General features: G+C 45.9%; 1 protein-coding gene across 1 annotated transcript; it reads left to right on the top strand.

Annotated features, from left to right (window-relative positions):
* Positions 1 to 2,795: 2,795 nt before the first annotated feature.
* Positions 2,796 to 10,331, top strand: LOC137917107 (ephrin-B1-like; the record flags this gene model as incomplete). Its single annotated transcript, XM_068759993.1, has 3 exons — positions 2,796 to 3,023; positions 8,092 to 8,208; positions 9,937 to 10,331. Coding segments are annotated over 3 exons (740 nt in total), but the record flags the coding sequence as incomplete, so codon positions are not given.
* Between the last annotated feature and the right edge of the window lie 1,329 nt (positions 10,332 to 11,660).

The following is an 11,660-nucleotide window of genomic DNA, read 5'->3' as shown; positions in this document are numbered from 1 at the left end:
CCAACCTCGAAGCAGACCGATTTATACATATATAAAAAAAGAAACATTCCTTCATGCTAAGACCAGTTCTTCGGGTATTCTGGACCGCTAATGTTGAACTGGTTTGTTCCACTAAATCATTAGCAGCAGAACGAGACTTCCTTTGTTCTTCTTGCCGCTGTTGCTTTATCCCCTTGTGTCTTTATCTCCCCTGAGACACGCAGGAAGTCCCAATTCCCCGGTTTCCTCTTTCCAAAACACTCCATGACCGTCGGCCTTTAATATCTGGAAAATAATCCAGATTTGGATTAACGTCGGCATGATGTGATGAAACGAGACAAAGGGAGGAAAGGAGTTGAGTGAATGAGAGCCTTTTAGCCTTTAAGAAATGAAGCTGGGGAGACTTTGTTGTGGAGTGGGGTTAGGGAGTTTGAGATATCATCTGGCGATCATCTTTTTTTGTGTGTGTGTGTGTGTGTGTAAACTCCTGACATGACAGATACAAATACAGTAAATTCTGAGCTATCGGTGTGTGGATTAAAATGACAAACGGAGGCGCGTACGCTGCTGAAAAGTGCGTGTTTTACTTTTTGGTTTCATCGCACATTATTTAATGCACTCACCAGTTGTTTTTCTAGCAGATTTCCATCTTGAACAGCAAGACGGATTCGCAGAAGGAAATGTGGTTAAAATTGGACACAGTTAATCTGATTTTGAATTTCCTCCCGCACAGAGAGCCCCTTTTGGAATTATTTGACGCTTCAAATGTCCCGAACACAAACAACGTATAAAGTGGTAATTTCTTTATAACTCCGGCAGTCGTTCGCCTAAACAGTGGCCTCTGAGGGCCAACTTATCGTCTCCCACATCAGTGGAGCCGGAGCCCGTTCGGCCGGCGTTAAGGAATAACTTCATTTTGATGACAGAAGTAAGTTAACAGTGAAAAGATTTGCGCTCCCCCCCCCCCCCCCCCCGAGTGGATATAAAATTCATAACATGACACTCTTCAGATTATTCAAGCCTTTGAGCTCCATCTTCAAAGAGCTCTTATTTTTTTTGTATAACCTTGCCCTGGAAATGTAAAAAAAAAATTGAAAGAAGAGGAGAAATTGCGTGGAAAATGTCAGGATGAGGTTAGGACTCGTGGCAGCGCCTGAGCCGTTCGGTGCGGGGAGGTGGCGTTACTTTACGGTTTGGAAACAAGCCTGTTCTCCTCACTGTCTTTGAACGCTCCCTTTAGAAGAGACATGCTCCCTGCATAGGCTTTACATAAATCATTAGACTCACTTAGCCGTGAGTGTTCATTCACATTAATGTCCCACGTAAATGTAAAATCTTTTTGTTCCTGCGCTCGCGCCGCTCCTCTGGCCCCTGGTATATATTTCAGTGTCCCGTCCACTCAGGCATGTTGAGTCTGGAGCGGGGGGGGGGGGGGGGGGGGATTTGCCAAAGAGCTCCTGACACAATGTTATCACAATCACTCTCACAAATTATCACGTACTCCGGCCCTGCTAACAAAACGTTGCGGTTCTCTGTGTAATTTAGAAGCTGACTATGATCTGATAATGAAACATAATATTAGCGCAATTCATTATTTCGTTTTCTACGGTTTAGCCTGGGCACAGAGCTGAAATCCCACAGGGCAACAACATGTCAGCGTTAATAATACTTAGGAATGACAAGGCATGAATCAACTAGATGAGCTTTTCCATCGCTGCTGAGCCAGATTTCAACACTGCCTGATTCAGCGTCGGGTTTATAGCACGGGAAATGCATGTAGAAACAATCATACATCACGTTAGAGCGGGGAAGTATTCTGGTGTTTGTAGAGCAATGTTTGTGCCCAACCCAGCCCCCCCCTAAGTGTGTTGAGTCTGCTTCTCTTTGCGTCATTACTGGATAAGCACCATCTCCAAGACTATCGCGTCGTAATGAGGGTGCCATCTGAAGCAATCAGTCGGGAGATGGTCATTGAGTTAAGAGGAGGGACAGGGAGGGGTAGGGCCCGATAGCAGGGACGAAATGGAGAGAGGGCGAGAGAGAGAGAGAGAGAGAGATGGTTAATGCACGGAAAGAAACAAAAGCATTTCAAAGGAAGGGAGTAAGTTGAAACGGCAGACTAAACGGAGATGCAGATCATTTGGGGAATTCCAAAATTAAAGTTGCCGTAGCATGCGCCCACACACACACACACGCACACACACACACGCACACGCACACACTCCGCCTTATACGTGGCTGTTCAGTGTTAAGGTCGTAGTCACACTCTGTCTCCCGAGGTCATTATGGTGATCCCTAAAATAGACAGCCAATTGTATCGGCGAGTCTGAAGTGAATGTGACATTGAATAAACAACCCCCGACCCTGAGCAACGCGCACTGTAACACACACACACACATGCACACACACGCATAAACATTAAGGGAGGCATTTAGCTCTCAGCACCACCAGCAAGTAATGACACATGTGGCTCGGAGGGAGCAAGCTGCTCGAGGACTTGGCAAGCAGCTGGAACTCTCGCTAGCATGTCTCACTGTTAAAACTATGCATGCACACACACACACACACACACAACACACACACATGCACACGCAGGTCACACCGTGTTCCTTCTCTCAACCTGGCCTCTCGCCCTCCTTCAGCAGGCGTTAATGTTCCATTCATTTGACTTGACTTTGCTGTGCTAATGCAGAGATACCATTGAGAGGCGCTGGCGGTTGATTCAGGATGAGAGCGCCTAATCACTGGAACAGCTAATCAGTGCTTGTCGTAAATATTGATTAGTTCTGTGCATTATGGACATGCTCATTAACCAGTGTGTCATCTTCTCTCCTCCTCTTCTTTCTCCTGCTTCTTCTCTCGTTACTCTCCTCCCACTTCTTGTCTGTCCCCCCCCCCCCCCCCCCCCCCCAAACCCTCCATCTCACCTTCCCTCTCTCCCCTCACTCCAGCAACCTCTAACGGCACGGTCGAAGGCCTGGAGAACCGCGAGGGAGGCGCGTGCAAGAGCCGAGCCATGAAAGTCATCATGAAAGTCGGGCAAGGTAAATGTGCAGCTCTCCTCGCATGTGGAACCCAACGCAGCAGCACTGCCTCAGAGCCATGTTTCACTTTGGGGTGACACTTTCATTTATCGCTATGTGTGCCCAGCGTGACAACGTCTGCCACCGGCCTGCAGCAGGACACGCTGCTGGAAGAGGGAGGCTGGGTAGCAGAACTGCATTTCATTTAGGACGTTTTCGGGTGAATTGCTGAGTGCTATTTCCCGAAGCACAAACGGCGGATTAAAAGACGACTAATTATTGAGCGACAATTCTGGCGTCAGAGAAATGTCATTAAAATGAACATAGTTTTATTTTGCACTTCTTTTTTTTAAGCTAACTTTTTTAAAGCTGGCATTTGCACATTTATTTTTTGGCTTTTTTTTTTTTAAATGAAAAATATTCTAGACTGTTCAGGTGTTAACAAGTGTTTCAAAAATATCATAATAATATATCAAATACACAGTAATTGTATAGTTTTTCTTCAAACACACAATATGTAATAATAATATATACTTCCTAAAAACGTTATTAAAAAAACATTAACATTAGATAAAACAATTACTAAATAATACATAACACACTGGAATTTCGTTTTTTAAAATGTAAAAGCCACTGAAAGTCTTTATTAATGTATTTTTCCACTGATTGTCGGTAATCGGTTGTTAATGCTCTTGTGCATTTCATATAATTGTCTTCACAAATCCACATAATTTATTTGAACTTAACGTTTTTCTCTTGACCTCTCAAACAACTGACTGAAATCCTTAGAGAAGCTTCACTTCTTGAAGGACTTCCAACCACAGATGGAATTTTAGAAAATGAACAAGATGTATTCAAGAAAAATAACATTTATGCAACAGCTGAAAGGTATTATATAAATAATCGACTGAATATTATTACTAAATATGTTAAACATATGCTTAATATTTAAAATATATATATTTGTGTGTGTGTGTGGAATACAGGCGTGCGCACACACACACACAAACTGCAATAAAGTAACTCTTGCTTTAATATCTGTTCTCTATTAAGCCATAATAAGCGTTGCTGTAAATCAATAGGAAGGACTGCTTCATGAACTGCAGGACTGGATTTACAGGTTTTCTGCTTCACTCTGATGAAATACTGCGATTTGCTCGGTATTTAGTTTCGTATAAGTCTTGAACGAACATTCCTGTCTTCTTACTTTGTCTGTAATCAGTTCCTCAAATGAATTCCCAGTAACAATCTAAACACGCTGCCTCGCCGTAACCTTACGTAAACGATTAGACATTTTTATATCGACACAGACCAGTCCTGTTTTCCCCCCTGTTTGAATAAATCCCTTCATACGCACAAAGAATTTGAACGAGCAGTGGGATCGCTCATAAATAATGAAATGACGATGAAGGATGACTCCACTCCCAAATTATACGAAGGCTTCTGCTGTTTCTCAGCAGTCCCTCAACCTGATCCTCGTGCAGCCATCCCAGATTGGAAATGTGTTTGTAATCGCTATGCGAGTGCACGGCTGGGATAGGTTGCAGAAAAATGATTTAGGTAAACAAGCCAGCTTTGTTTAGATATCCTTGGACGCAGCATTTGGTTTGCATCACGTTTTTTTTTCTTCTCAGTTTCAGTCTATATACGAACGCCCATATCCTGAATCTGACAGGGTTACAGTACACAGATGTGTTACGCCGTAAACATTCCCCACATCCTCACCGTGGTTGTTTTGACCGAAACAGACAGACACCGACATCTGAGAGGAACATCTGCCTGCGATGATCTGATTCCAGCTTTAAAGCTGGATCTCGACACGTCCTGAATAAACCGAGGCTGTGCGTGTGTGTGTGTATGTGTGTGTGTGTGTGTGTGTGTGTGTGTGTGTGTGCGGCTGCAGATATTATAATGGCAACTCGTGGGATGACAGCAGTGCATCCTGGCCCATCAGATGGAGAATAGAAGCTAACAAGCTGCTGATGCTAGCGAGGTCTGATTGGGAACAAATTCAGCCGCTCCCAGAGACAGACAGGCTCTGCACTATCTTTGCATGTAGTTCCGTTTGAGCTTCCGACAGCGCAGGCTTCCAGTGCAGCTGCCGAATGACAACGCGAGTGCAGAGAACACGGGCTTTTCACGCTAAACTATTCAAATGGGAGGAACGACAGATCCCTGAACTCCCATAAAGGGTGGTTGAAATGAGGCGTCTCTTTCCGAGGAAGGGTTCTCGGAGCGTTCCTCGGAGTCTTTCCCTGTGGCTGCCGGCCGCCCCTCCACTTTGGTTGAGCCATGCACTCGTTTCCCAAAGCGAACCGTGACTCGGAGTCACCATGGCCTGAAAACCTTGTTTAGGAGAGACGCTGCCGGCACAGCTGTGGCGCTTCACCGTCCATTTCTGTGGCTTGACTTTCTGATGCATCGCCAGCCCAGAGCGACTATTAGAGAAATTAGAATCGTTCAATCCCTAAAAAAACTGGAAGAATTTACCAGCTATTGCTGCAAACCGGTGATTCCTTTCGTTATTGATTAGTCCGGAAATTATTTTATTGATTAGTAAATTCATTGTTCTGTCTGTAACATCAGAAAATGATGAAAATACCCAATGTATCGCAGACATTTAACGTTTTCAACTTACTCCACTCACGCAGACAGTCTATTTTTCTATCTGGCAAAGAGCAGCTTATTGAACAATTTACACTCCAGCTGTAGTTAACATTTGGCTTCCTTTAAAATGATTCTTTTTTTTTTTTTGACCGACTGGAGCAGATTCATCGACAAATCGATCAAAGGGTTGGCAGAAAATTCAATGACAAGAACTCTGTTTATTGATTATGCATTACAGTTGTTTATCAAGCAACAATTCTGAACATTTCTCGGCGCTAATTAAAAAAACGAAGCGAGTATATTTGGCCGGCGGACTCTTAGTTTGATAGAGCCTCTGGCTTTGAAAGATAGCGACGAACATTTTCCATTATTTCTCTGACATTTTGTGGGTTCGAAAAGCTAAAACAGGCAATTTAAGAAACTCTAGAGGTGAAACATTGTTGTTATTATTAATATTATTATTATTTTGCAAGCTCGGATCCGCAGCCACGTTGCAAGGTTCCAACAAACTAAACCCTGGTTCTGTTTGTGTCTGGCCGGATTGCCTTTAGGCCACAAATCTGCTTGATGGATCAATGAGTAATACGTGGACATTCTTTCATTGTTACCTTTTCATATTTTTAGTAGTAATCACTGCAATCTGTTTGTGGGAAGTCATGCGCCCTGACATGACGTCTACTGCACTTCAGTGCCTCATGTTCCGCCTTTTGTCTTCATCTAAAATGTGAAGGAGGAAGGAAGTGAAATTGATTAAAGAGAAAACACCAGGAGCCCATATTTTATGAATCCTTCACTGTTCTGCTCTCTGCTCCACAACATCATGTCACCATGCTCATTAGAAATATGTTGACTCACCGCCTCGCACGCAACCCCCCCCTTGTTCTCCCTCCATCAAAATCTCCAAACATGTCTGTCTCTCTCCCCTGTTGCTCGATCATTGTCTCCCTCCCTCTTTCTCCCCCCCCCCCCCCCTTCTGGCGGGTTGACAGTCTTGAGTCGGTTGCTGTCTGCATAGCTAAGGGAAATGTCAGCAGTACACAGAAAAATGGGTCAGAACATTCAAATGCTCCCCGCACATGCTCGGTGACACAAAGTGCTGTGGCTGTATGCACAGAGCGAATCAGATCGCCGCGTCCTCTCGTGTCGTCTGCCACACGTAAATGTTCTTATTTCTCACTCCTGTCTCTTCTCATCAATAATTGACGACGCACAACAGCCCAAGGCGAGTTTCACTGCCGCTGCGATCGGTCTAGCGCAGCGGCCTGGACGTGGAGAAGATAGAGGAGATGAGATCAATTTGTTAATTGTGTGGTTATGTTTGCCAAATGATGAAAAAAAAAAAACGTCTCCCATGAATTTATGTCGTCTTAGCCGTCCCTCCTGCCATATTTCCTCTCTTTTTCTTCGCTCCTGTCTGCTGATTGTATCCTCCAGACATATAACCTGAATCATTTTCCTGCCACGGCCTCGACTCTCGATCAGACTCGGCTGGAAAGAAAAACTGCAAGACTGGGGCTGACACACAGACACACACACACACACACACACACACACACACACGCACTCTTGCCATTTACTAATGTAAATTACCTCCTGACACGCCCTGTTTCCCACCCACACCCTTAACCCTTACAGCAGATGCATAAGATAGAGGAGTTGCATCTGATACCGTCCCGTGGAAACCACCGGACCGGCTTCAGGAAGAGCTTAGAACTATTTCCCGTCTGCCGGGCCCTGCCCTCGTGAATGCCGTGACGCAGTACCCCACTAGTGTTTACCGCACGTAGACTTCAAAGTGCACACTACGCAATCACAGCAGACGGACAGATAAACTGTCTGCCTCCTTTGTGGTCCCTTTAGCATTTCTTCATCCCGCCCCCTCCTCGTCCTCCTCTCCTCCTCTCGTCTCTGCTTCTATTCCTGTCCTTCCATTCGCTGATTTGGAGAAGTGTGCCTGAGAGTTAAAGTCAGAGCAATAAATAAGACATATTATGGCTCTTTAACGTGATGAATAATGTACAACAATAAAAAGTTAATACATAACTACTTTGCCCTCATTCTGCAGTGCATAAGCGTAGCCCATTGTAAGACTGTTCTGGGTGTGTGTGTGCATGAGACGTGTGTGTGTGTGTGTCCTACGCTGTCACGCGTGTGTCAGTGCTGGAAATGCGTGTCTGAGTGTTTCTGATGAAGCTGCTGATGCACATGTAGGCTCATCTTTTACGACGGGACAGGAATGCTGGCGCGTTTCAGACGCTCGCTAACTCGTCCTTCCTTTGTCTGACTTTCATCTTTACATCGGAAACATTTCCAGAACATGCAAAGATAAACCTTCTCTCTGTATAAAAGTCTTTTCAAATGATAGTAAAAATAATCCTCCCCTGTAAAGAGAAACGACTTGCTGTAATTCAATGCACGGAGCTTGCCATGGCTGAAGTTACATGTGTGTGTGTGTGTGTGTTTTTTGTTTTGTTTGCCACAGTCCCGAATGCAGCAAACCCAGCAGTGCCGGATTCTCCAGAAGACAATGCCATCCCGGAGTCCAGTCCCAGTCCGCCTGACCGGGGTCGGGTCGGACCAGAGATACCGGGAAGCCCTGGTGAGCAGGACGACAGACCAACATTAGGCCCGACTGCTGCACGAGTCTCTCCAGAGGGCTGTTTAGTTTTTAGACAGCAAATATTTTAGTAACATAAAGGTTAAAAAAAAAAAAAGAATATTCACAGCCTCAGGCCGTCCTCTAATAATTAATTACAATCAGCATAAAAATAAAGAAAACAAGGTATTATCGCTGAGTTAATATTCTTTTATAATTTTTTATGCTGCAGGCGTTCCTTTTATTCTTCGGGGGGGGGGGGGGGGGGGGGGTCACCGAAACTCTTATTCCAATAAAACTATTAGGATGCCCATCCAAAAGAAATAAGTCTCACACTGAGTGACTTTACTAACTTTCGCTGCACACAGAGGTTGTGTTGCATCCAAGGAGAACGCTTCTTTTACACAGAACTTTAAAAAAATAAAAGCCTCATTATAATTGCACATAAATGAAGATTAAAGCAAAGATAATTGAAGTAGTCACCCCAGCCTCCCTGGGTGCTCTTGGCGCTCCTTGTTTCCTGTTCTCACACACTCCCTCCGTCGCTCCTTTTGCACCGGAGAGACCACTTCTCAAGTTTTTTAAGCCACAAACTTCCTCCGAGTGCAGACTGCTCTGCCTGTCCCAATGTGATAAGCCGAATTGGTTATTTGACATTAGTTGCTCTATAAAAAGATTTCCTAATGTCACTTACCCCGATTCCCCGGCTTTTGCCTGTCTGCCATTGTTAGATCGGTGATTATGTCGAGTGGAGGGTGGAATGAAGGACGTGTCAGCGCAGTCTGAGGACCGGATATTTCACCAATGACATTTTTGACAGTCTCTCCCCAGCTACCAACATGCACCGAATTCCTTGCGTCTCTGATTTCACCGATAAGGCTGGAACCGGTAGCCTTCTGTGATGTCATTTAGTGGCAACGAGGCCTAAGGTGCAGCTATGCCGTTATCTCCATCTGAAAAAAGTGGTTAAGTGCAGAGTAGTCTGGAGAAACAGACAGGAGTAGGGCTGGCAGTCTCTGGTGGTATGAGGGTTTTTGTGCCTATGGGACGGGGTGGGTGGGGGGGGGGTCATGGACAGTGACGAGGTGGTGCTGGAGGGAGGAGGTGAGCCACTGCTCTTTGGAAGCAGCTGCATGCATACATGGAAAACAGATTTGGTTCATCTCAGATTTCAGTCAGTGGAGGAGCCAGTCCCCCCCCCCCCACCCCATTCTCGACCTATTAGACAAAGGGATAAAATAACGAGTTGGGCATATCTGAACATCTGATTTTATTTTATCCAACCCGTTCAGTTTTTTTCCCTCCCTCCCTCACTTGGCCTTCGCCATACAGGCTTGGCCTCGGTGTTTGCGCCGGTTGCTCATTCGTTCTTCCCCCTCGGAGCAGGAATGTTTGTTATGTTGAGGGACGATTCCAGATTTTATTAGAGATATTTTGGCTGAGCTAATTCAATTAGACTGAATCAAAGGGGCTGTTAGTCATGTAGGGCAAACAACAAACGGGAGCGTGATCACGGTTGATGTCGACACCGAACGGTAAAATGTGTACGTGACGGGACCTGAGTCTTATTAGGTGTCTGATCGTTCGCCTGCTCTCAGGGGGGGTCCTAAGTTAGTGCCAGTGTTAATAATGTCCTGCTCTGTTCAAAACAAGCTACAAGATTTATAAATTAAGTTATTACCATCCTCCCCATGTTCAATAAGAACTTTCTGATTTTATTTTCCTCTCTAGACTCCATGAATCAGGACCAGTCCGGTTCTTCAGGAAACTCGGATGGAATCTTTGGCTCCAAATTGGCTGTGTTCTCTGCCATTGGTGCCGGCTGTATCATCTTCCTCCTGCTCATCCTCCTCCTCATCATCCTGCTCATCAAGATGCGCAAACGCACCAGGAAAAATGGCCACTCGCAGCCTCGCCCTTCGGGGCTGTCACTCAGCACGCTGTCCAATCCCAAGCTGCCTGGGGGCACGGCTGGCACGGAGCCCAGTGACATCATCATTCCGCTGCGGACAGAGAACAACTACTGCCCTCACTACGAGAAGGTGAGCGGCGACTATGGCCACCCCGTCTACATTGTCCAGGAGATGCCGCCGCAGAGCCCTGCCAACATCTACTACAAAGTCTGACATGCTCTGCACAGCCAGCGACGCGGCCGGGAGAGAGAAAAGGAAGGAGCACTTGATCTGAGTTCTTGGGAAGAACACTTCCCTTTGCATCGTGGGGACTTGATGCTTCTTCAAGCCTGTGTTATTTCTACCACCTGCTGCACAAATCTGGAGACGCGCACTGACCACTAACTAGCGGGGGGGGGGGGGGGGGTTGTGAGCCGATAGATGAGAGAGGTTTATTCCGTTTGTTTGGGGTGTACGACACCACGTTCCCACCTCCTCCTCCCCACCACCTTCTACATCTTCCTGCTGTACACCCCCCTGCAGGGGGGCTGGAGAGAGAGACAGCAGATGGGACTCTAGCTTCCTGTTCTACTGTCCCCTTTAACAGGCAGGATATAACTTATCTCAGTTCCCCGAAGTATATAGTCTGTGCTACACTCAATTAAATCTGCCATCCTCGCACACTAGCCAGGAGCAGCAGACCCCGGACACCACTGCAGTTTGTGTGCAAGAGTAGATCGTGTGTGTGTGCGTGTGTGTGTGTGTGTGTGCGCGTTGATCATGGCTCCACGCTGGGCCAGGGACCTCTCCAGATAGCTCAGGTATCACACACAGCGAGTGAAACGATGCGTTCCTCTCCCTCCGCACCTCTGATGTTTGCCTTACGTACTATTTTTGATGGAGGATTTCCTCGAACCCTGATTCAGTTCACAAAGCAGTTGTATTTTGTTAGACTTTTCCTACAAGTGCACAATGTATAGAGTTAAAGATATCGTTGTTCCATCTTCTCATCGCTCACGCCATCCATGGCACTCGTTTTTTTTTTCTTTTTTTTTTTTTACCTGACCTGACCCGTTGATCTCGAGGTTTGCTTATGTGTGTGTGTGTGTTCGCTCGGTTCGGGGATTCTCCCCTCTCTGCTGGTCTAATATGAGCTTTAGCATTACTCTGGTATTTATGACTGTGTGTGTCTGAGGGTGTGTCCGCACTCCCGGGCATGCACAGACCGGCGTTGCAGCTCCGCAGATATGCTGGCTTAGAGGTAGAACAGTAAGTTACTGTATCGTAAGCTTACAAAACAAGACAGACTGATGAGCCAACAGGCCGAGATCTTACAAAACTCCCTCCAGCGCTCCAGTTGGCGTGGAATGAATATTTTATCTGTCTGATGGTCTTTTGGAAAAACGCTTTTACAGACAGGAGGCAGGTTGATATTTGTTTTCTGCAGCTTATGTTGTAACCATCGAACAGACATTTTGGTTTGTGCTGCCCGGGCGAGGACGGGTGTAGGTTGGATGGTCGGCTCTGATTGGCTGGCCTACATCGGTAGGATGCCCTATATTA

The sequence above is a fragment of the Brachionichthys hirsutus genome, unplaced genomic scaffold (assembly GCF_040956055.1).
Source record: "Brachionichthys hirsutus isolate HB-005 unplaced genomic scaffold, CSIRO-AGI_Bhir_v1 contig_1486, whole genome shotgun sequence".
In the NCBI taxonomy this organism is placed as follows: Eukaryota; Metazoa; Chordata; class Actinopteri; order Lophiiformes; family Brachionichthyidae; genus Brachionichthys; species Brachionichthys hirsutus.
The sequence above is the reverse complement of the archived record's forward strand: the minus strand, read 5'-3'. Positions and strand labels throughout refer to the sequence as shown.